Source organism: Hemitrygon akajei, unplaced genomic scaffold (genome assembly GCF_048418815.1).
Source record: "Hemitrygon akajei unplaced genomic scaffold, sHemAka1.3 Scf000148, whole genome shotgun sequence".
Taxonomy (NCBI): domain Eukaryota; kingdom Metazoa; phylum Chordata; class Chondrichthyes; order Myliobatiformes; family Dasyatidae; genus Hemitrygon; species Hemitrygon akajei.
In genome coordinates this window covers 597,356-623,508 of record NW_027332034.1, presented here as the reverse complement: position 1 = coordinate 623,508, position 26,153 = coordinate 597,356, and the positions used below count along the sequence as shown (strand labels likewise).

At 44.3% G+C, this 26,153-nt stretch overlaps 2 protein-coding genes across 2 annotated transcripts in view; one reads left to right on the top strand and one right to left on the bottom strand.

Moving 5' to 3' along the window:
* The window catches only part of LOC140723937 (uncharacterized), a 75,255-nt gene extending 65,239 nt beyond the window's left edge, over nt 1-10,016 (bottom strand). Inside the window, exon 1 of the mRNA XM_073038483.1 lies at nt 9,900-10,016. Coding sequence (XP_072894584.1) covers nt 9,900-10,016 — 117 coding nt within the window. The remainder of the gene's footprint in view (nt 1-9,899) is intronic.
* Nucleotides 10,017-11,949: 1,933 nt separating this feature from the next.
* Nucleotides 11,950-26,153, top strand: part of LOC140723936 (NACHT, LRR and PYD domains-containing protein 3-like) — a 41,111-nt gene continuing 26,907 nt past the window's right edge. The window contains exons 1-4 of the mRNA XM_073038482.1: nt 11,950-11,973; nt 12,454-12,701; nt 12,783-12,880; nt 19,089-19,105. Coding sequence (XP_072894583.1) covers nt 11,950-11,973; nt 12,454-12,701; nt 12,783-12,880; nt 19,089-19,105 — 387 coding nt within the window. The remainder of the gene's footprint in view (nt 11,974-12,453; nt 12,702-12,782; nt 12,881-19,088; nt 19,106-26,153) is intronic.

Genomic DNA, 26,153 nt, shown 5'->3' with positions numbered 1-26,153 from the left:
CTGTGGGACTCTACTGATTGGAGACCTCCGTCTCGAAAAAGTCCCTTCAAACACGAGCACCCGCCGTCTGCGCACAAGCAAGTTCTGAATTCACACAGCCGGTTCCCCGTGGAACTCGGGTATCTGTATCTTACGGATTAACCTCCCGTGAGGGACTTTGTCAAATGGCTTACTAAAATCCACGTAGACATCATCTACGCCCCTGAACATAGTCGCTGAACATCGACGGCTCCTCGGTAGAGATCGTTAACAGCACCAAATTTCTTGGTGTTCACCTGACGGAGAATCTCACCTGGTCCCTCAACACCAGCTCCATAGCAAAGAAAGCCCAGCAGCGTCTCTACTCTTGAGAAGGCTGAAAATAGTCCATCTCCCACCCCCCATACTCATCACATTCTACAGGGATTGTATTGAGAGTATCCTGAGCAGCTGCATCACTGCCTGGTTCGGAAATTGCACCATCTCGGATCGCAAGACCCTGCAGCAGATAGTGTCAGCTGAGAAAATCACTGGGGTCTCTCTTCCCGCCATTACAGTCATTTACACTACACGCTGCATCCGCAAAGGAAACAGCATTATGAATGACCCCATGCACCCCTCATACAATCTCTTCTCCCTCCTGCCCTCTGGGAAAAGGCTCTGAAGCATTCGGGCTCTCATGATCAGACTAGGTAACAGTTTCTTCCCCCAAACTATCAGACTCCTCAATACCCGAAGCCTGGACAGACACCTCGCGCTATTGTCCTGTTCATTATTTATGTAATGCCTGCACAGTTTTTGTGCCCTTTATGCAGTCCTGTGTAGGTCTATAGTCTAGTGTAGCTTTCTCTGTGTTGTTATTTTTTACGTAGTTCAGTCTTGTTTTTGTACTGTGTCATGTAACACCATGGTCCTGAAAAACGTTGTCTCATTTTTACTATGTACTGGACCGGCAGGTATGGTCGAAGTGACAATAAAAGTAATTTGACGACTTGATCCGGTGCCTTAACCTCATCAATCTCTCTCATCGTCCTGTCGAAACGCTTAATCAATTTGATGAGAGACGATCTACTTCACACATTGCCAAGCCGGCTTTCCCTAATAAGGCCATGGTTTCCCAATGGGCAAAAATCCTATCCCGAAAAAATTGCTTCAGCAACTTCAGTCCACCGGTCTATAGTTCCCAGGATTTTCCCTTGCTCCTTTCATAAAGAGAGTTGTAAAATTAGCGGCTTGTCAGTCCTCCAGGGCCTCGCCGGTGATTAGAGGACAGAAGTATACTGGGCAAGGGCCCAGCAATCTCATCTCTGGCCTCATTCAATGAACTGGAGGAAACGCCTTAAGGCTCTGGGGACCTATCCACCAATCAAAAGTTATGGGGAGAAGTCCAGCGAGCGGGTCTGAGGGGTTAAAAAAATGATCGGATATGATTAAATGGCGGAGCATACTTGATGGGCCAAATGGCCTAATTTTAATCCTATGTCTTATGGTCTTGTAGTCTTAATACTCATTAGGAGGCCCAACACCCCCTCGTGTGTTTTGTTTGATCCAAACTTCTGAAGGTTAATATACGTTTCCTTTACCTTCCTGACTAAATTCATCACGTCGCTGGACTTCTGACCTCCTCCTGTCTTTTCATCCCCGTCCTTTCTTCCAACAGGAACACACCTTTCCTGTACTCTATGCAATTGACCTTTAAACCCCCTGCAAATATCTGATGTTTGCGTTCCAGACAAAATGTTCTCAATTAACACTTTTTATTTCCTGCCAAAGACACTCGGAAATTGTCCTACTCTAACTTAAAACTCTTGCATTGGAACTATGCCTCGCCTTATCCCTCACCGCCCTGACAGTTAAAGATTTCATTATTCTTGACTGTTCACCCACTGAAAGTTCAATCACCTGTCCAGACTCATTATCCAACATCAGATCCAGTATGGCCCATCCTCTCATGGACCCTCCACATATTACTTTTAAGAAACCTCCCTGTAGATACTTGACAAATTCTGTTCATCTAAACCCCTGCACAAAGAAGAGCCTCGTTTATATTAGAGATGTTGAAATCCACCATGAGAACAACGCTATTGTTTTTACACATTTCCTCAACCTGATTACATATCGGTGCCTCAATGTCCCGGTGGCTATTGGGGGTCTGCAGTACATCAGAGTGATTACACCCTCCCCTTCCTGACATCCAGTGAAATGGACTCGGTCTGTCCCCTCCATTATATCTTTCCCAAGTGCAGCTGTGATATTGTCCATGTTTCGTCTCGCAACTGCCCTCTCCCAACTTTCACCGCCTCCTCTATCTTTTCTAAAACTTGGCTACAACATCGCATTTATTCCTGAATAGCATCAGGAATCCTCCCGCTCAGGACATTGCTTCCCCTTCAGTTCAGGTGCAACCCGTCCCTCTTGCACAGGTCATCCTTCCCGAGAAAAGGTTCCAATGTTCAATGAACTTGAAACCCTGTGTCCTGCACCATCCCCTCAACCACTCATTCATCCGTGCAATTACCCCATTCCTACCTGCAGTAGCCGTGGCAAAGGGAGTAATCTCGAAATTACAACCTTGCAGTTCTTCCCTATCTGCCTCTTTCCAATTCTATATGCTTACTGCGTAGGATCGCTTTCCCATTTCTGACTATGTCATTGGTTTCAATGTCACCACCAGGTCTGGCTGTCTCCCGACCCCCACCTTGAGAATATCCTGTAGATGCTCTGAGAGATCGTGTAGAGGCAACACACCATCGTGATGTCTCTCTTATTGATCCTTTTCACACCTCTTGGCGCATCGAGCGGCATTTATTGCTGTTTCCTGAGAACTTGATCGGTTTTTTTTACAATGCCGAATTGCTAGCTTGACGTTCGACACAGCATAGATGGAAAGTATGCAATGAACAGGCCCGACACGAACTTCGGCCAATTTGCCTCAATGTCCGATGCTGATGCCACGATACCACCGGCTGTCTCTTTGGCGACCACAGAATCTCCTAAACGCCCCCCCCCCCTCTTTAATATCCTATCCAATGTGGATTTACGGCTGGAACTGAGGAACGAAAAAGGTCCAGGCATTAATGGGGCTATATTACAGACCATCCAACAGTCAACGGGCTCAGAGAAACAAATTTGCAGAGAGATCGCACTATTGCAATAAACATAATTTGTTAGAGTAGGAGATATTAAGTTACCACATATGGACTGGGGCTCCCAAACTGTAAAATAACTAGATATTATAGAGCTTATCAAAGTGTTCAGGAATGTTTCCTGAATCAATACTTTGAAATCTCAATGAGCGAGATACGGGATCTCTTATTAGGGAATGAAACAGGGCACGTGACAAATGCATTTGGAGGGGATCTCTTCGTTTCTGGTGATCACAATGTCTTCAGATTGAAAGGAGATATAGAAAATGATACTTTGCTTTGTCAGTTGAGATTTAGAATTGGAGTATGGACAATTTTGACACAATCAGTGGGAGAACATCAAAGGTGAAGTTTTAAGAGTTCAAAGCTGGTAGCTGCCTTTCAGAACGAAAAGTAAATGTACCAGTTTTGGGAATCTTCATTTTCAAGGATTGTTGAGCCCTGTTAAAGAGAAAAAAAAAATAGGTGTATGGCATGAAAAGGCAGATGGGAATAAAGGAGGTTCTTACGAGATATAGAACATTCCAGAGAACACTTAATAAATAAAACAGGACGGCAATAAGAAGACACTAGTTTGCCCAAGCAGAGAAGGTGACGGAGAATCCTACGGGATTCCACGGATATTTTAAGAACAAAGGGATTGAAAGGGACAAAATTTACCCTCTGGATTTTCAGTATGGCAAGTAAACCGTGGAGATAAAAAAGACTGGGGAGATCTTAAATGGAGTTTTTGCATCTGTATTTCCTCGGGAAATGGGCGGAATCTATACAGCTGAGACAAAGCAGAGGTAGGTCATGGATGTGATAGAGATTGCAAAGGAGGACGTGGTTCCTGGCTTAAGGCAAATCAGAGTGGATAGATCCCCAGTGACTAGGGACCCCAGATCCCAAGGGAGGCCGTGTGGAAATCGCAGGGACGTAGGCAATATATTATAATTGTGCTCAGCGATGGGAGAGGTACCAGATGATTGGAGGGTAGCTAATTTTTGATCCGCTGTTTCAGAAATCTTTCAAAGTATTAAGCAGGAATTTCTGGGCCAGTGCACCTGACATCAGTAGTGGGAAAGTTACTGATAGGATCGGATATATGAATATTTGAATATTTAAGGACAGATTAGGAATTGTCAGCATGACTTTATGCTATCCAGGTCATCTTACAGATTTGCTCGAGGAAGTTACGAGGAATGTCGTCAGGAAAGCTGATGAAGGCAAGGCAGTCGATGTTTGTCTCCTTGGCATTTGACAAGTTCCAGCGTGAGAGGTTGATCAGGATAATTAATTCGCTCGGCATTCAGAGTGAGATAATAAATGAGAGTAGACTTTGGCATTGTGGGAGAAGGCAGAGGGTCATAATAGATGGCTGCCTCTCCTATGTAGACCTGAGACGAATAGCATCCCGCAGGGATCGCAGCTTGCCCGTTGCAGTTTGTTATGTATATCAATGATTTGGATGACAATACGGTCAATTGAATCAGCACGTTTTCGGATGACACCAAGACTGGGGTTGCAGTAAACACCGAAGAAGACTATTAGCTTGCAGTGTGATCTGGACCAACCGGAAAAGTGGGCTGAAAATGGCAAATAGAATTTAATGCAGGCAAGTCTGAGGTGTGCCACCTCTGTGGGATCAACTAGGGTAGGTCGTACACAGTGAGCGGAAGGGTACTGAGGAGTGTGGTAGAGCAAAGGCGTCTGGAATGCAGGTCCACACTTCATTGAGAGTGGTGGCACAGTTTGATTAGGTAGCAAATGAATCTTTTGGCACATTGGCCTTCATAAATTATTCAGTGGAGGAGAGTGCATATTATGCTAAAGTTGCATAAGAAGTTTATGAGGCCTAATTTGGAGTATTGAGTGCAGTTTGCGTCACCTTAGCACAGGAACTATTTAAATAAGGATGGCAGAGTACAGTGAAAGTTTACAAGGATGTTGCTGCGATTGGAGGACCTGAGTTATCAGGGAAGATTGAATAGGTTACGAATTTGTTCCTTGGAACGCAGATAATTTGGGGCAGATTTGATGGATGGGGGTAGAGGGATGGGGAGAGTCAGGGATAGGTCAGGGGATAGAGGGTAGAGGGGAGTGAACCTCCCATTTTAATCAACACACAACTCCCCCTCATTGGTGCTCATTTTCGATCAGTACGTCACTCCATCCCAGGCGGCCATTCTCACAACAGTTCTTACTTCTTGCATCACTCACTCAATAGCGCCCATTTTCAAGCAGCCCATTACTTCCTTTCTCGGTAAAACTTCTGGCCATTTGGAATAGCCGAATTTTAAGAGAAACAAGTTCCACAAGTATTTTCGGCAGGGTGTGAATCAACAATCACTGCTTGTGAATCGAAACCCGCTGTTAACCTTGGGCGAGGGGGGTTCTTGTGACAACAGTTGTCCGGATGGAAATGTAATAATCTCTCAATGACAGAGTTAATACATGATTGTTAGTAAATTTCTCTGATTCGAGAAGAGCAACGAAATCTTTGACCAGATCTATTCCAGTTGAGTGTGAATATACATAGCCGAATGTGTTTAGTTTAATTTCAGCAAAAAGGCGGCTCCCTGTACCTGGAAAGGTGAGGGACGTTTGGGCTGAAACTGTACCTATGCCAGGAAGTCCTGTTTACACATGGGGCGGAGCTCAGACCCTCCCAGAACCCGGGCTGGATCAAATTCGCAGCCTGGGACTCGCTGAGTTAAACAGAGAAACTCCGCTCCACTAGTTACGATGAAAAGGGGAGATCCACACGGAAATCCGGTCAGAAAGGTTAACGCAGCCTGTTTGTTTTCCTCTTTAGTGTTGCTACATTGATCCCACTCCCGCCCCCTCCCGCTGACAGACCCGTCCTGAGCCGGTGAGAGTTAGTGTGACCCGGACTGCGGCAGTCCCGCTCTACCCCGGCTCACCCGGTCCTGTCCATCTGTAATGAGCGACGGACACATCACAGCCGAGTGGCCTCGGGAGCAGCAGCTCAGACTCAACTCTCCGTACAGAGTGAGCACACCGGTACAGGAACATTGTCGGTCACCCTGCAAGTCAGTCTGTGATTTCCCGGGACCACACTGAACGCCGTCCGGTCACAACATCAGAGGTAAGTGTTGTCTGTGATTCTGCACTATTCAGCGTTTATAGTGAGATTCGGCTTTGATCGGGTTCGGGAGTGAATTTAGTGGGGCGTGGGAGTCCTGACATGTTCATGTTAACAAGTCAATTACTGTCCATATGGATTAAGAGAAACGACATTGATGCCGTCAACCAGAAATAAACTATGGGGTGGTTTCTACTGATTGCTAGCAGAAGACATCTTTCACCCCGGTAGTGAGGTGTGAAGTATCCCACGGGACAGTGACCCGTCACCGATCTCTCTCAAACAAGAGAAAATCAGCAGATGCTGGAAATCCGAGCAACACACTCAAAATGCTGGAGGAACTCTACTGGCCAGGCAGCATCTATGGAACCGAGTAGAGTCGACCTTCGAGACCCCAGCTAATGTACTTTACATCGCGTCACTGCTTCTATCGCTCTTCCCTGTAGCGGAAAGGGTTAAACTTTCTTCACGCTTGAATGACAGTGTTTTGTCGAACCGGTTAGGATTTGACTTCAGCGGAACGGCCGCTCCCTGTTCTGAGAATGTACACGGACAGGCAGCTGCTTGCACGCAGACCCTGAGCACCGAGTCTCACAGAACAACAAGCCGCATCTTCCAAATCAGTCAATCATCTGCCCTCCTCCCCTTTCCATTCCAGTCCTGATGAAGGGACTCGGTCTGTCGTGTCGACTGTTTACTCCCGTCCATAGATACTGCCTGACGTGCTGAGTTCCTCCAGCATCGTGTGTGTTGCCATGGTTACGAGAGATCCATGTGGTGAAGTGGGCGGGGTTATTTGTAAGAAACCGTATCCACACTTTCAGAGTATCCTTCGGGAATTAAAGTGAGAATAATTCAGCTTCTGATATTTATTTCGGATCTTTGTTTCCAAACAACCAGTTGTCTGTGCATTGGTCAGCGATCAAGGAGATATTTGTTTCTTTAAGCTACTTCTGGCTGTGGTGCCTTTTATGTTCCAAATGTTTCCTGTTTGCATGATTTACATTTTACACAGCTTAAGTAAAGATTAAAATCAGCTCCAGAAAAACGGCCAGCTGTTTCAAAGCAAGGGTGCGGGAGCGGTACAGCAAACACCTGTTCCCTTTTCAGAGTTTCTTATTTCAGACGAATACATCTATTGTTCCTGTGTTGATTGAAAACAATTTGAACTCTTCCTCTCAATCGCCAGTGGAAGCAAACTAATTCTGTTGAAGGCCGAGATTCTTGATAAACAGTGAGTTTGTAGTGTTACAGGGATGGACATGGGGGAATAGGTAATGAAATTTTAGATCTGATCAGCCATGATTTCACGATCTGCAGCAACAGTTTGGAGGGGCTGTGTGGTCAAGTTAATGCTTATCTGTATGTTGACTAGAAAAGCTCTAACAATTTGATTACTGTAAATTAGTATTATGACTACACCCTTCCATAAATGCTGCCTGGCCTGCTGAGTTCTTCCAGCATTGTGTGTGTTGCCAGGGTTACCAGAGATCCATGTGATTTGTAAGAAATGCAGGGGTGTCAAACTCATTTTCGGTCACGGGCCGGATTGGGTAAAATGCGACTTCACGCGGGCCGGATCAGTTGTGAATGCGCGCGTGCTCCCACAGCTTTCGTTGCCTCCGTTTTTTCAGCGTGCTCTCATGTGTCTCAGTCTCTGCGATAACTACAAAGTGTTTCACTTTACGAATTTCGTTTCTCATGAATAAGATTGCCCAGCAAGCATTATTTTTATGATTGGTACTAACTTACAGTCGTAGGCTACAAGAAAGTTGTGATGAGAAAGAGAAAAAATAATGCTATTTTGTTTTGGTTCTAAGATTGATTTAGGAGTCACACCCTTTCCATTAATAAACCATTTGAAATCGAACATTAGCAGACACAAATGTAGACCTAACGAAACAAATTGTAAATGTAGGCTACACAACTGCACTTAATTTTTATTAACCTGCTTCCAGCAATCAAACTCAGACAATGAACACAGTTAGCCTTTAATTTTTATTCATCACATTTACAATAATAGAATAGTCAGAAAATGAATGAATCACAATATTATGACAGTCAATATTTCATAATGCATTTTGCTTACATGTCGCAGTGCATCCAACAGTGCCGCTCATTTTTTACTTGCTGCTTCCAGACACCTGACATCTCTTGGCTTTAACCAGCCTATCAACATCAGGGACCAGTTTCTAGGCAGTTGTGATTTTGATAATGTAATTTCGATGTCTGTGAGTCAGCTGTGAGCGCAGTTTTGATTTGTTAATGTTCATTATAGAGAACACCTGCTCACAGAGATATGTTGTCCCGACCATGTAAAGGATCTTTGAGACAAAGTCTATCATCTTGGGGTACATCAGTCCCAGGTATTGATAGAATGAGTCCAGACTCACAGTCTAAAATCTATATTTCAAAGTCGAGTTACACTGAATTTCAATTAGTTCCATTTGGAGTTCCTCCGGCACATCTGATGCTGCGTTGACGGCAAACGGCGAGCAAAATAGTGAGAAATCCTTTTCGAGCTGAGGGAATGCTTGGAAGCGATTCTGAAACTCACTTTTCAGCCATGATATTTTGTTCTTGTACCTGTCCATATTGTCATGGACAATGTCCATGAGCGACACACACAGACTGCAAAGAGGGGAAATGAGCTGGGTTGCTCCGGGATAGTTGCATCTCCAACAGGCCTAATTTAATTTGAAAGGCATGAATGCTGTCGTAGTATTCCATAACAAATTGTTGCGGCCTTGCATGTTAACATTAAGCAGATATAAGTGCTCTGTTATATGCTCCAAAAATGCAAGATGATGAAGCTAGTCTGGGTCATCAACTCTGCCACTGACTTCCCTTTCTCGTTCATGAATAGTCCAATTTCCGCACGTAATTGAAGAAAACGTCTGCTCAACCAGCGGACTTCTGTGTGGTAGGGTAGGCCATGTCCAATATTACTTTCAGACCAAAGAGTGTCAAATTGCCGGTGGTTGAGTCCCTTGGCTCCAATAAAAATAACCGTTTTGATTATTACATCTATGACATTGTCCATTTTCAGGCTCCTCTTGGTGTATAATACAGTGAAAATTCCAGAATTTCTGCTCCGAATTCTCTGTCTGAACTTTCTGTCTGAGTTTCGCAACAATACCTGACTCTTTCCCGACCGTGGACGATGCGCTGTCTGTTGCCACGCTTGCAGCGTGAATCCAAAGCCAGCCCGTAGTCTGTCCAACGCCTCGACGATGCTGGAGAAAACGTCGTTCACCGTTGTGACACCATCTCCACAAACTCCTCGGTGACGGTCAAAGACGCATCAACACCACGAATAAATATTCCAAATAGAGCTACATCAGTCACGTTGGTGCTCTCATCAATTGCAACAGAGAAGGCAATAAGTGACTTCACTTTGTCTTTTAGTTGACTGTTCAAATCTCCTGCAAGGTTCCTGATTCTCTCTGCCGCAGTATTTCTTGACAAGCTGATATTACCAAAGGCTCATCTCTTCTCAGGGCACACCAGCTCAGCCGCCGTCAGCATGCGTGCTTTGATGAATTCCCGCTCTGAGCATGGCTTCGACCCAGCAGCTATTAGGTTGGCAATAATATAGCTGGCCTTGACAGCTCCATCATAAGTCTCTCGACTTTTGGTGAACACCGATTGCTGTTTTTTTTCAGAGCTGCTTCAAGCTCAATTACCTTTTGTGTTCTGAGTCCTGCGTACTTGTCATTTTTTTCTCCATGTGACGTCTCATAGTGTCGTTTGATATTGTACTTCTTTGACACAGCCACTTGTTGCGAGCAGATCAGACACATAGGTTTGCCGTTGACCTCAGAAGGAAAAACGATATTTCCAATTATCGTTGGATATCCGACGATCGATGTCTATTTTTATTTTCTTGGAAAGCATTTTGAACCACAACAGCAAACAGTCTCAGCCTTGCTACAGGAGTTACTTACCTGAGTACTCTGTGTGTTTATACTGTGTCTGACGACGTAAGTGGGGCCCTAGTGGTCTTCAGCGCAGGGTGGCAGGTGCTTATGCACAGCGGGTGGTTAACCGCCGCCTGTTGCTTTCTAAGTGCACACAACAAGCTGCCGGCGCAGCAAGCGACACAGAGAGAGAGCGGCGAGAGAGAGAGAGCAGCTGCCGTACAGGTACATAATAAATGGTCGTGAATATATTTTATTTTCCTCAAACCATCCCGCAGGCCGGATTGGCCCCATTCGCAGGCCAGTAGTTTGAAACCCCTGATATACACTATTCACACTATCAGTACATTCTTGGGGAATTGAGGTGAGAATAATTCAGCTTCTGATATTTATTTTGGATCTTTATTTCCAAACAACCAGTTATCTTTGCAATGGATCAATGATCAAGGAGATATTTGTTTTTTAAGCCATTTCTCGCAGCTGTGTTTTTTTGTGAGACTACTGTTAGAATTTTTTGAGGATGTGACTAAACACATAGATGAAGGAAGAGCAGTAGATGCAGTGTATATGGATTTTTGTGAAACATATGATAAGGTACCCCATGCAAAGCTTATTGAGAAAGTAAGGAGGCATGGGATCCAAGGGGACATTGCTTTGTGGATCCAGAACTGGCTTGCCCACAGAAGGCAAAGAGTGGTTGTAGACGGGTCATATTCTGCATGGAGGCCGGTGACCAGTGGTGTGCCTCAGGGATCTGTTCTGGGACCCTTACTCTTCGTGATTTTTATAAATGACCTGGATGAGGAAGTGGAGGGATGGGTTAGTATGTTTGTTGATGACATAACGGTTGGGGGTGTTGTGGATAGTGTGGAGGGCTATCAGAATTTACAGCAGGACATCGAAAGGATGAAAAACTGGGCTGAGAAGTGGCAGATGGAGTTCAACCCAGATAAGTGTGAGATGGTTCATTTTGTTAGGTCAAATATGATGGCAGACTACAGTATTAATGGTAAGACTCTTGGCAGTGTCGAGGATCAGAGGGATCTTGGGGTCCGAATCCAGAGGATGCTCAAAGCAGCTGCTCAGGTTGACTCTGTGGTTAAGAAAACATACTGTGCATTGACCTTCATCAATCGTGGAATTGAATTTAGGAGCCAAGAAGTAATATTGCAGCTATATAGGACCTTGGTCAGACCCCACTTGGAATACTGTGCTCAGTTCTGTTCACCTACCTACAGGAAGGATGTGGAAACTATAGAAAGGGTGCGGAGGAGATTTCCAAGGATGTTTCATGGATTGGGGAGCATGCCTTATGAAAACAGGTAGAGTGGACTCCGCCTTTTCTCCTTGGAGCGACAGACAATGAGAGGTGGCCTGATAGAGGTGTATTAGATGATGAGAGGCATTAATCGTGTGGATGGTCAGAGGCTTTTTCGCAGGGGTGAAATGGCTGCCACAAGAAGACACATGTTTAAGGTGCTTGGGAGTAGGTACAGAGGAGATGTCAGGGGTAGTTTTTTTATGCAGGGAGTGGTGAGTGTGTGGAATGGTCTGCCAGCAACGATGGTGGAGGCGGAAACGATAGGGTCTTTTAAGAGACTTTTGGATAGGTACATGGAGCTTAGAAAAATAGAGGGCAATGTGTAACCCCAGTAATTTCTAAGGTAGGGACATTTTTGGCACAACTTTTTGGGCCGAAGGCCCTGTATTGTGCTGTAGGTTTTCTATGTTTTATGTTTTCTATGTTAGGTGTTCTACGTTAGGCACGATTGTCATTTTCCATAGGTTAAGTATGGATTAAGAACACCCTAAAACGATGGCCACCTGTTTCAAAGCAAGGGTACGAGATCTGTACAGCAAACACCTGTTCCGTTTTCAAGTTGTCCAATTCAGACGAGTACATGTATTGTTCCTGTGTTGATTGAGGGTGTTTTGAACTCCTATCCTCAATGACCCGTGCAAGCAAAGCCTTTGATTCTGTTTCAGGCCGAGTGCAAGCAAAGCCTTTGATTCTGTTTCAGGCCGAGTTTCTTGATAAACAGCGGGTTACTGGGATGGACATGGGGGAATACGGAATGAAATTTTAGATCAGATCAGCCGTGATTTCATTATCTGCAGCAGCAGTTCCGAGGGACCGTGTGGTCCAGTTATGCTTATCAGGATGTTGACTAGAAAAGCACTGACAGTATAATTAATGTAAGCTGGGATAATGACTGCATGCGAAGGGAGAAATGATTTTATTTATGTATTTGAACTGAAATCAAATATTAATTATTTAAATCTAGCTTTTTGCATTATTTATGTGACCCAACTGTGTTAGGTTGTCGGGTTTATGACTAACTCGGAGTGCTGGACAGCACGGTATCGAAGCGAGAGACATGCTCCCTGTTGCCTGATAATCCCGCTGCAGACGCCCTCGGGCTCTCCTGCACCAGCTCACAGCCCCACCCCGTACACTGCCCGACACGCGGGCTCTCGCGGAGCTCGTTATCCTCGTGCTCCCAGGCTCACGTTGAGAACATTTGGGAAACCTTACGCACCTGTCATCTGCCAGACAACTGTCGTCAGGTGACATGAAAGTAATTTAGCTCCCATTGGTGCCGGAAAATGTCAATTTAGGCATCATCTCAGACTGAACTGTGCGCACAGGTTAAGCACCCTGGTCAAGGTCTATTGTCGCTCACCCAGGAAGTCAGACTGTGGTTACCCGGCACCGCACCGAACGCCGTCAGGTTACAACATCAGATGTGAGTGGTGTCTCCTGTATCAGGGTATACGTTTTATCGGTTTCCCTGCAAGAGAAAGGGTGAAAGCGACTTTGCTCATTTAATGAGAGTAAATTGTCAGATAATATGGATTTAATTTCAGCAGAAAGGCCACACCTGTGTGAGGAATGAGCACGGATAGGCAGCTGCTGACACACAGGCCCGAGCCGATCAGAACCGCAACCCACACCTCCCTAATCAATCAGTCATCTGTCCCTTCCCACTTCCTTTCCAGTACTGATGAAGTTTTTCGACCTGAAACGTCGACTGTTTATTTCCAACCACAGTTGCTGCCAGGACTTCTGAGCTCTTTTCGCAATTTATAAATTACCATTTATAAATTTACCATAAAATATCCACACTGTCAGAATCGTCCTGGGGAATTAAGAAGAGATCCCGGCAGAGCCCCCAGTGGCCGGAGGTCCCCACATTGCCACCACTGGTCAGAAGCCGGAGGGACAATTCAGAGGGCTCAGCTGTCTGGCCTTTTCTCTGACACTCCCGATATCTACACCAAATCCATCCATCCGAATCTGGCAAACTTTAACAATCAGCAAACACAATTCCTCTCAGCAACCAGCTGTCTGAATGATCCCCTGGCTTTTAGAGTAAGGGTTCCCTATGGTCCACATTGTCAGAGTGTTTAGTTTACCAGGATTTAAACACTGCAGGGACGAGAGGTCTTCTGTTGTCTAATATACTGTGTGTTGTCCTGGCTGGCAATTGTGGTTTACATTAGTAATTCAGTTATTTTTCAAAATACTGAACAGCGAGACGCTGCATTGCTTAAAGCTATAGGAAACAGGATCAGCCTAGAAAGTCCTCCCCGAAAAAATTGGGATTTTGTAAACCAACTCGAGACAAACAGCACGCTGCCCACTCAACCAGTAACACGGCGCAGCTGGGCGAATCCCATGATTGATTTTGTTTTCCCTGAAATAAAATTAAACATCCATTCAGGTATTTTTAAACACAGTGCAACCCCCACACCAGGATCTGACAGCACGTGTGCAGTATTTTACATCATACACGCGCCGCCCGGCTCGTCTGAGGCCTGTTAACGGCTGAAGTACTAATCACATCATCCCATAGACACCAGCGCATTCAACAGATTATTTACAAGCGGCACTTTTCCCATTGATGCGAAGCGATGTCAGTCACTGGTTACACCCAATAGCGGGGGCGGACCAGCCAAGAGGGTGTTATCAACGCTGACCCAGCGTCGCCCGCCCCCCCCCCCCCCCCTCCCCAACTCCAAACTCACCGTCAAGGTAGAACAAATCTCATAATAAATGTCCACTGCTTGATTTATTTCCATTTCCCTTCGAGGGAAGTTGGGGACATTTGTGAAGCATCTCCTGCAGCCGGAGTCTGATGTATCGCTGAGGGGTAGGAGACCGCTCGGCCCCTCAGCTTGATGCCCGCTTCACGGTGAAGGAGGGATACCAGCAGAAGGAGGACGGAGAGGGGGGCATTTTATTGAAAGGATGAAGATGGCTCGGGAGGGGGCAGACAGGATGTTTGTCCCGGTGGGGACAGGAGGGGCTCATCTGTGGAAATGTCTGAGACAACAGTAGTGTCGAGCAGAGGGATTCACCACTTTTGGGGCCAAACAGGGGCAGAATGTTGATCTGTAAGAGGGGCCAAAGATCTGGGAAAAGTGGTTATAAGAGAGTTGTTGGGGGCAGGGGCAAGGAGGGACTGGCCCAGGGTTTTATTGAATAACAGGATGGGCTGGAGGCGCCGAGTGGCTTGATACTGTTCCTGGTGTCTGTGTATTTAGTGAGAAAGAATAACCAAACCCTTCTTGGGCCTGCAGGATGTCCCACTGGATGTTGTAGGGACTGGTGCTTGTTGATCCCAAACGGTCAACAATTTGGCTGAGAGGGGAAATTCAACATTTCCAACTCTATTATTGACACAAAATGTATATTTATTTATCGTTCGTGACATAAAACTGATATTTCTACATTGCTAATGACACAGAATTTTATAATTTTATGCTCTGTCTGCTATCTGAGTGCACTTGCCTGTGATGCGATGCAAGTCAATATTACTCTGAACTTTTACCTTCCCATACTTGTGGACTTGGCAATAAATTAAACAGGAGATGCAAAAACTCACTGAGATTTCAATAGTGATGATCATCTTGGCACCTCGGTAGGTCGAATGTAAATGCAAGACCCTTAGCAGCGTTGATGTGCACAGGAATCTTGGAGTCCAAGTGCATAGCTCCTTGAAAGTGACTACAAAGATTGATCGGGTGGTTAAGAAGACAAATGGCATGCTTAACTTTACTATTCAAGGAATTGATTTAAAGTCGGGAAGTTGTGTTGCCACTTTATAACACACGAGTTAGAGCACATCTGGAGTATTTCAAAAAATTCTGGAATCCCGATCCTACGAAGGATGTCAGGGCTTTGAGAGGGTACAGAAGAGGGTTACCAGGATATTGCCTGGATTAGAGGACATGAGCTATGATGAGAGGTTGGACAAACTAGGTTTGTTTTCTCTGGAGCGATGCAAACTGGTGTGAGATTATAAAGGTTATGAGATGCATTGATAGAGTCGACAGAGAGTATCTTTTTACAGTGGTAGAAATGTTTAACACCAGAGGCCATGCATTTAAGGTGAGAGGGGAAATTTTAAAAGAGATGATGGTCAAGTGTTTTTTTTTACAGAGAGAGTGGTGGGTCGCTGGAATGTGCTGCCTGGGATGGTGGTAGAGACAGACACGCTGGGGACTTTTAAGAGACGTTTTGATAGTCACACAAATGTGAGGGAAATAGAAGAATATGGACATTTTGTAGGCAGAAGGGATTTGATTGGTTAACATTTTGATAAATTTAATTGGTTGAGCACAACATTGTGGGCTGAGGGGCCTGTCCCTGTGCTGTACTTTTCTTGTTCTGTGTCTGTTCTCGTGAGATTTCAGTGTAACGGAGGCAAAAGTAGTGAGTGGGAGCAACAGGTCAGCTGGAGCCCAGTGTAGGAAATGTGAAATCACCCACTTCTGTAGGAGAAGCAGAAACACTGGGTGTGTGTAAATGGTGAGGGACTGAGGTGCCGTGGGCAGGGAGTGAGGTCGAAAGTACATTGTATAGATTATAAGACTCATCGGTATATGACTGAAAATTACTTTAACAATCATTTATGTTTTGTTCAAATTGTACCTGGAATATTTTGTAAAATCCGGCTTCTCATAACAACACGGGTTATATCGACCAAAGAGCAAACTGCCGGAGGAACTCGAGCAGCATCTGTGGAGGGAAATGGACCGTCTAAATTTCGGGCAGAGACCCTCCCTCTGGACTGACGTTAGGTGGGAAATAGAGAAAAGCGGTGAGGGGTGGGTATGGGGCAAGAGAACTTCTGTTAGGAAATGAAATAGGTCAGGTGACAGAGGTATGTGTTGGGGAGCACTTCGGGTCCAGTGATCACAATACCATTAGTTTCAATATAATTTATGGAGAAGGATAGGACTGGACCCAGGTTTGAGATTTTTGATTGGAGAAAGACTAACTTTGAGGCGATGCGAAGGATTTAGAAGGATTAGATTGGGACAATTTGCTTTATGGGAAGGATGTAAGAGAGAAATGGCAGTCATTTGAACGTGAAATTTCGAGGGTACAGAATTTTTATGTTCCTGTTAGGTTGAAAGGAAAGGTTAAAAGTTTGAGCAGAGCCATGGTTTTCAAGGGATATTGGAAATTTGGTTAGGAAAAAGAGAGATACCTGCAATAAATATAGGCAGCATGGAGTAAATGAGGTGCTCGTGAAATATAAAGTATGTAAGAAGATTCTTAAGAAAGAAATTAGAAAAGATGAAAGAAGATATGAGGGAGCTTTGGCAAGTAAGGTGAAAATAAATCCAAAGGGTTAATACAGTTATATTAATAGCAAAATGATAGTGAGGGATAAAATTGGTCCCTTAGAGAATCAGAGTGGACAGCTATGTGTGGAGCCAAAACAGATGGGAGAGATTTTGAACAATTTCTTTTCTTTGGTATTCACTAAGGAGAATGATATTGAATTGTGTAAGGTAAGAGAAACAAGTTGGGTAGTTATGAATACGATGATGAATAAAGAAGAGGAAGTACTGGAGCTTTTAAGGAATATAAAAGTGGATAAGTTCCTGGTTCCTGACAGGACCTTGAGGGAGGTTAGTGTAGAAATAGCAGGGGCTCTGACAGAAATATTCCAAATGTCATTAGAAACGGAGATGGTGCCGGAAGATTGGCGAATTGCTCATGTTGTTCCATTGTTTAAAAAGGGTTCTCAAAGTAAACGTAGCAATGACGTCAGTGGTGGGTAAATTAGGTTTGACGTCAGTGGTGGGTAAATTAATGGAAAATATTCTTAGACGGGGTCTGATTAGGAACAGTCAACATGGATTTGTGCGTGGAAGGTCATGTTTGACAAATCTTATTGAATTTATTGAAGAGTTTACGAGGAAAGTTGACGAGGGTAAAGCAGTGGATGTTGCTTATATAGACTTCAGTAAGGCCTTTGACAAGGTTCCGCACGGAAGGTTAATTAGGAAGGTTCAATCGTTAGGTATTAATATTGAAATAGTAAAATGGATTCAACAGTGGCTGGATGGGAGATGCCAGAGAGTAGTGGTGGATAACTGTCAGGTTGGAGGCCGGTGACTAGTGGTGTGCCTTATGGATCTGTACTGGATCCAATGTAGTTTCTCATATACATTAATGATCTGGATGATGGGCTGGTAAATTGGATTCGTAAGTATGTAGATGATACTAAGGTTGGTGGCGTTGTGGATAATGAAGTAGGTTTTCAAAGTTTGCAGAGAGATTTAGGCCAGTTAGAAGAGTGGGCTGAGAGATGGCAGATGGAGTTTAATGCTGATAAGCGTGAGCTGCTACATTTTGGTAGGAATAATCCAAATAGGACATACATGGCAAATGGTAGGGCATTGAAGAATGCAGTAGAACAGAGTGATCTAGGAATAATGGTGCATAGTTCCCTGAAGGTGGAATCTTATGTGGATAGGGTGGTGAAGAAAGATTTGGTATGTTGCCCTTTATAAATCAGAGAATTGAGTACAGCAGTTGGGATGTAATGTTAGAATTGTACAAGGCATTAATAAGGCCGAATTTGGAGTGTTGTATACAGTTCTGGTCACCGAATTATAGGAAAGATGTCAACAAAATAGAGAGAGTACAGAGAAGATTTACTAGAATGTTACCTGGGTTTCAGCACCTAAGTTACAGGGAAAGATTGAACAAGTTATGTCTTATTCTTTGGAGAGTAGATGGTTGAGGGGGACTTGATAGAGGTATTTAAAATTATGAGGGGGATAGATAGAGTTGACATTGATAGGCTTTTTCCATTGAGAGTATGGGAGATTCAAACAAGTGGACGTGAGTTGAGACTTAGGGTGCAAAAGTTTAAGGATAACATAAGAGGGAATTTCTTTACTCAGAGAGTGGTAGCTGTTTGGAATCAGCTTCTAGTAGAAGTGGTACAGGCAGGTTTGGTATTGTCATTTAAAGCAAAATTGGATAGCTATATGGACAGGAAAGGAATGGAGGGTTATGGGCTGAGCGCGGGTCGGTGGGATTAGGTGAGAGTAAGCGTTCGGCATGGACTAGAAAGGCCGAGATGGCCTGTTTCCGTGCTGTAATTGTTATATGGTTATATAAGAGCTGGGCAGTGAAAGGTGGATCCAGGAGAGGGGGGAGGTGGGAATTTGGAAACAGTGACAGAATTCGGCAGATGCATTTAGACCGAAGGGATCGAGGGAGTGAGGATTGGGATGAAACGTCGCTGAGATGGGAGAGCAGCTCGTGGGGTTGAATGGTCATCTCCTGCTGTTTCTCTCTTGATGTTTCAGTCTTCCTGTCCATTGAGCCTGGTGGAATGTGGATTGATATTAGTGTCTGTAAACATAGAAGTGCTTTGAATACACAATTCCTTTTTGGGTCTTAATTATCTGTTGGACAGTAATGGGAATCAACCCCTATGTCTGTGACCCAGGAGGTGCAGGGATGAGACAAGGAAGATGCAGAGAGAAAAATTAAAAATGTAGCTGGTGTAAATTTGAAATGTGGAAATGGTGGCAGGTGGATCAGGCAGCGTGAGAGGAGTGAGGAACAGAGTCACTGGTTTAAATGAGAAACCCTGCACCCATCACGTGATCCTGTTACCTGCTCCCTTTTTACCGCAGATCGGCAGCACCTGCAGGTTTGTTTCTTAGGCCTTACCCCCGCTCTAAGACATGTGAGCACATTGCCCATGCTCAGTCCTGGGATGGGAAGTGATTTTTTTTTGTGTGGATGGATGCGGCAGATTGTCTGTGGGGTTGGGATCAGGAGAGTGACCTTACCCCCTGGGGCGGGGACCTTGGGGAAAGATCATTCTCTGTGGGACGAGACCAACAAATCCCGTAGGTGAGAATTGAGGCTGGTCCCGAGTGATGTTATTTCCTCTCATCACTTCCTGGACAGAACCTGCTGGGTGGGTCTGGGTTGTGGGACTTTCACACAAAACCTCCTGAGATGAGCCGCCGCTCAGCCCCTGGTGCTGTGGTCCTAGGAGCGGGATGAGGTGGTGAGGCTGAGACTGAACCCATCCGTTGAGATGTATCCTGGGAACTTTATCTCCATCACCTGGCCCGGTAGCAGATCCAAACATCAGCTGGATCGATGCCTGGGTTCGATAATTGTTTCCGTGTATCTGGGCTCCTAAAAAAATTCTGGACTTCACTTAACTCTCCCTGCAGAAGATCCAACCTGGAAACCCAGGCTGTCTAATATTTTCCACATCATTAGAATGGGAAATTTGTTTATTATTGTCATGTATAGAGTTTCACTGAAAATCTTGTCTTTTGACCCGTCCACACACATCAATTCATTAAACAGTACGTTGAATGATACAAGGTAAAACAATAACAGTGTTACAAAGTGCTATGTTTCCAGATAAAGTGCAGAAAGTGTCAGATTACTTCAAGTAACACAGTGTTGTCAGCTGTCCATCTTATCACACTGGGGGCATTCAGTTTGCTGATAACAGGAGAATGGAAACTGTCCTTGAGCCTGGTGGTACATGGTTTAAGGGTTTTGTAGCTTCTCCTCAATGGGGAATGTGTGAGAAGTGAGAATGTCCCAGATTGTGGAGTACACGGCCAGCTTTACTGAGTCAGTGGGAAGTACAGACAGTCAGTGGAGGGGATGTTGATTTCTATGGTGTGCTCATCTCTGTCCACAGCTCTCTGCAGTTCCTTGCAGTCATGGACAGAGCAGTAGCCAAGTATCTGGATGGGATATTTTCCATGGTGTGTTGATAACATTTGGTTAGGGGAGAAGGGTATATGCCAAATTTCCTGTTCTATCTTTGGTCATGTTTAGAATCTTTTATACAGTAGTATCTACTATTAATTCAGTACCTGTGTATTGCTGAAGGACCATCAGTGATCGTCCTTGATCCCTTCTCCCAGCTGCTTCCATCTCTTCATCCACCTCCCCATCATGTTCAACCTGTGTCCCTCTCTTATTTTACCGCTGGTCTGCAGCATCTGCGGGTTTCACTTGGAGGCCCCACCCCCTGCACTGGTGATGCAACAATGACTGTGCATGATCACTGTTCCTGGATGGGCAGCAGTTTCCTTTCCATTGTATGTTGGGGTAGTCTGCAAGGTCGGGATTGAGAGAGGACCCACGCCCCCAGGGGCAGTGAACTGGGGGGAAGGATCACCAGCATAAATTGAATTAAATGCAGAACGAGGCAGGGTAGAAGGATCCATCACAACTTTCATTTCATTGTTACAGCATGTTGCTGCATTACTCTTGGTCCTAATTAAATTCAGCATATGACGTAGAGCTTTCTTCTTCGCTTTTTCGGCTATTTTTGGTGAGCCATTATTCAGTAATAGCCCACGAAGGAGTGTTGCATGTTTTTTTCATTCTCTGATCACTGCCCCTCAGTGAAGAGACAAGTGACCTCAGGATGTAACAGATTGACGGGGAGGTGAGATGTTGTGAACATTGACTGTATGGACTGTATGGAATGAGGAGAAAACTAATGAATATGGGCATTGCATTTCTGCAAAATCTGTTCAGGATATCACAAGCATCTTGAATACAGTCGGTGTTTGTGCATTATTCAAAATAAAAGAGGGAAATTGCTGGAAATTCTGGGAGACCTCCAGCCTCCCAGATAACCACATCTGCACCAGGTGCAGCAAGCTGCAACTCCTCAGAGAATGCGTTAAGGAACTGGAGCTGCAGCTCGATGTCATTTGCCTCATACGGGACGCTGAGTACGTTCAAAGTAAAAATTATCAGAGTACCTTTAATATCATCAACCCCTCAAAACTTATCAGTAAACTCTTAGACCTGACCTCAATACTTCCTTGTGCAATTGGATCCTGGATATCCTCACTTGTAGACCCCACTCAATTCAGATAGACAAAAAACATCTCCACCACAATCTCCATCAGCACAGGAGCACCACAGGGATGTGTACTTCGTCCCCTGATCTACTGGCTTTACACCTGTGACCTTATGGCTAAGCACTGCTCCACCAACATATATAAGTTTGATGATGATACCTCTGTTGTGGACTCTATCAAAAGGGGTGGTGAATCAGCATACAGGAGGGAGACAAATCTGGGCTGAGTGGTGTAATAACAACAACCTCTCACTCAATATCAATAAGACCAAAAACCTGATTGTAGAATTCAGGAGAGGGAAGCCAGAGTTCCCTGAGCCAGTAATCATCAAGAGGATCAGAGTTGGAGAGGGTCAGGAACTTTAAGTTCTTGCGTGTTACTATATCAGAGGTTCTGTCCTGGATGCATCATATAAATATAATAGGGAAGAATGTACGACAGCACCCCTATTTCCTCATGAGTCTGAGGAGATCAGGTATGTCATCAAAAACCTCAGCGAACCTCTATAGATGTGTGGTGGAAAGTTTGCTGACTGCGTTATGGACAGGTCGGAGAACTCCAATGCCTTTGAGCAGAAAATCCTTCAAAAGGTAATGGATTTGGCCCAGTATGTTGTGGGTAAATATCTCTCAAACATTCAGCATATCCACATGAAATGTGGCCGTAAGAAAGCAACATCCAGCATCAAAGATACTCACTGTCCAGGCAATGCACTTTTCTCACTGCTGCTATCAGGTAGAAGGTACAGGTGTCTCCGGACACGCACAATCAGGTTCCAGACCGGTTACTATCCTACAAACATTTGGATGTGAATGTACAAGACTTGACCAGTAAGTTCGCAGATGACCCAATATTAGTAGATGGTTTTCACGGTGAAGATTATCGTAGATTATAGGGGATATAAATGACCAGAGGAGTGGTAATTAGATTGCAAAACCAACACGAGCAGCAACGGTTCGATGCAGAGGTTGGTGATTATGTGGAGGGAAGTGCCAGGGGAAGTGGATAGAAACATTGAAATATAGAAAACCTACAGCACAATACAGACCTTTCTGCCTACAAAGTTGCGCCGAACATGACCCTACCTTAGAAATTACTAGAGTTATTCTATTTTTCTAAGCTCCATGTACCCATACAGAAGTCCCTTAAAAGAACCTATCGTATCCGCCTCCACCACTGTTGCCGTCAGCCCAATTCACGCACTATCCACTCTCTGAGTAGTAAACTTACCTCTGACATCTCCTCTGTACCTACTCCCCAGCACCTTAAACCTATGTCCTCCTGTGGCAACCATTTCAGCCCTGGGAAAAATGCCTTTGACAATCCACATGATCAATGCCTCTCATCATCTTATATACCTCTATCAGGTCACCTCTCATCCTCCTTTGCTCCAAGGAGAGAGGGCCGAGTTCACTCTACCTGTTTTCATAAGTCATGCTCCCCAATCCGGTCAACATCCTTGTAAATCTCCTCTGCATCCTTTCTATGGTCTCCATGTCCTTCCTATAGTGAGGCGACCAGAAATGAGCACAGTACTCCAAGTAGGGTCTGGCCAGGGTCCTATATAGCAGCAACATTACCTCACAGCTCCTAAATTCAGTTCCACAATTGCTGAAGGCCAATACACCGTACACTTTCTTAACCACAGAGTCAACCTGCGCAGCTGCTTTGAGTGTCCTATGGACTCGGACTCCAAGATCCCTCTGATTCTCCACACTGCCAAGAGTCTTACCATTAATACCATATTCTCCCATCATATTTGACCTACCAAAATGAACAACTTCACTGTTATCTGGGTTGAACTCCATCTACCACTTCTCAGTCCAGTTTTGTATCCTATCAATGTCCCGCAGTAACCTCTGACAGCCCTCCACACTATCCACAACACCCCCAACCTTTGTGTCATCAGCAAACTTACTAACCCATTCCTCCACTTCCTCATCCAGATCATTAATAGAAATCATGAAGAGTAAGGGTCCCAGAACAGATCCCTGAGGCACACCACTGCTCACCAACCTCTATGCAGAATATGACAACCACTGTTTGCCTTCTGTAGGAAACCCAGTTCTGGATCCACAAAGCAATGTCCCCTTGGATCCCATGCCTCCTTACTGTCTCTATAAGCCTTGTATTGGGTACCTTATCAATTGCCTTGCTGAGATCCATAGACACCACATCCACTGCTCTTCCTTCATCAATGTGTTTAGTCACATCCTCAAAAAATTCTATCAGGCTCCTAAGGCATGTCCTGCCCTTGACAAATCCATACTGACTATTCCTAATCATATTATACCTCCCAAAATGTTCATAAATCCTTTCTCTCAGGATCTTCGCCATCAACATACCAACCACTGAAGTAAGACTCACTGGTTGATAATTCCCATGCAGAATTGTATAATTCCAGAAGCAGTTGGTACGTGTAGATGGAGTGAAGAGGCCAGGAGAGAAATGGGCCCATCACAAGAAATTGGGACCATCTCTGTGGGCACTGTCATCAGCATTGTCTTGTTGGGCTGAAAGGTCTGTATCTGTGCTCTGTTGTTCTGTGACTCTATCAGTAGAAGCGCTGTATAGACACTGTTACATACCCCGTAACTGGGTGTCTAACCAGCAGAGAAAGAAGAATCCGTTGGAGTCTGGTGGTACCAAACTAAAGGTATTTATTAATAAAAATAAGTAAAACCATATCAATAATGCAAATATACATATAAAACCAGTTAGCAGTAATAAACCTGAAAGTGTAGGAATAATAATAAGCAATAATAAACAAGCTCTATCGATGTCTAGGGGTAAATGATTTGTCATAGAAAAGTATAAAGTTCTGTTCAGTTCATGAGTGCTGATGTAGTTATGGTTGTTGTATTGTAATCGTTGGAGAGAAAAAGAGAGAGAGAGAGAGCGAACGAGATGTAACAGCTACAGCAGCCAAATATTCCTTTGTTTTCTTAATCCGTCATATCGTTGTGGTTATTCAGTAGTGACCTCTCCGTCCTTCTGCTGGACCGTTCTTCTGTGGTGGACTCGTCACTCTGGCATGAGTGGACACGCACACAAGCCCCCACCGGCCCTGGTTTTACAGTGATTGCCTTAATGACCGACCTCCTGGTTTGGTCTTCAAAGCCCCCACCTTTCTTGTGGGTTACAACACTTAATCAGTGTCCACTGGCGTGTCTGAAGGGTGTCTCTCCAGACCTGTCTTTTATCCCTACTCACGGGGACTCAGCTATCCATCACTCCTGATTGACTGTGTCCATCAAATCAGGCCACTCCTTCAGTCCACTGAGGAATGTTTATGAGCAAACTATTGTCCTTGCAGCGAAACAGTAAATAATTCAAAAAGGAGTCACAATATGGTTAATCAGCAATTTCCCCCTCTCTCTTATCTGTCGCCGATGTTCTTGCTTGTTTTTCCGTCTCTCTTTCTCATGGTCAGCATAGCAACAGTAATAGTTCGTGGTACTCGGGGAGGGGGGGGGGTGGTGACGGTTAACTCTGTACCCCATTGTCCATCAGGTCTATTCATCACTCATAACACCCCCATCCTTCTGGGAATTTTCACCAGGGGGAAAATTAACTAATAATGCACATGACTGAATTACAGAGTTTAACAAATACAGTAGTTGTCTTAACTACTAAAATAATAGATACACGTTCAAATTAACATCTAGATGAACAATCAGCAATTACATTGTCACTCCCTTTTACATGTTGTATTTTAATATCAAATTCCTGTAACAACAGACTCCAATTTAATAACTGCTTACTTTTTACTTCATGTTAGCAAAAAAAATACTAAAGGTTGTGCTCGTAGCTCATGTGTCTATTACAAAGTGTTAACCAATGCATGTGTGATTATACTGTGGTACATTATAAAAGTTTGTGCAAATACTAATCTCTATTTTACTTTTAAACTTAACATTCAAACAATCAATCTTCCATGGTGTTTTTATCTTTCACATGCTTTGTCAATATCCCTCAAAACCAGATCCTGTGGCATTTTGTCAATCTTTGTCCCTTTTCCATTTCACTCTCACGTGGTTAGCTTGCTCACCAGTGTGGAATAGGCCATCACAGACTCCTTTCACAGGAGTTATCTTATCACCAGTGTTTCCCAAACTAAGCCCATTTGCTGAACTTCAACACAATTCGTTATTTTTAAGCAAGTCATTAATTTTATCTTCAGGATCTTTCATTCTATTTGTTTTCAGTTTAACAGCGGCAGATGATCCATCTTGGTCAAAACAACATTTCAAGTTCTACCTCTCCAAATCACATACTTGAATAACATCAGCGAGTTGTTTATCTTTAAATTTCCAAACAAACTGCAATTGATTCACAGGCACCTTGTTAACAAGCCATTGTTCAGTTAACGATCCCTCCACTTTTGTCAATCCTTCTAAAACCAATTCAGACTTTAAATTTTCTTTATTCAATTTAGGAACAACACCTTTCCCTTCTCCTTCAATAATATTCACATCACCAGCTTTCATTTCATCATTAACTTTTAACAGAAACAACTGAGAATTCTCACTTTCCACTGGTACCAAAGTTAACCCTTTCTTCACTGAACCAAGTCCATCTGACCCAAAAGAACTGCATTCCTTTTCAACTAAATCAGATACCTCAGACTTTTCCTGAGTTTCAATACTAGGTTCAGTACCCTGTGCATCCACACCCTGCACACCCTGAACACAGTCAAACGGGACATCTACTTTTTCCAGGCTTTCAATACCAGTCTCCTTTTCAAATTCGAATTTCCCCTGATCCTCCCAGTTATTCTCTGGGCAACTCCCATCCGGAGTAAACTCAACCCTGCGGGTTAAAACAACTTCATCTGCTAAC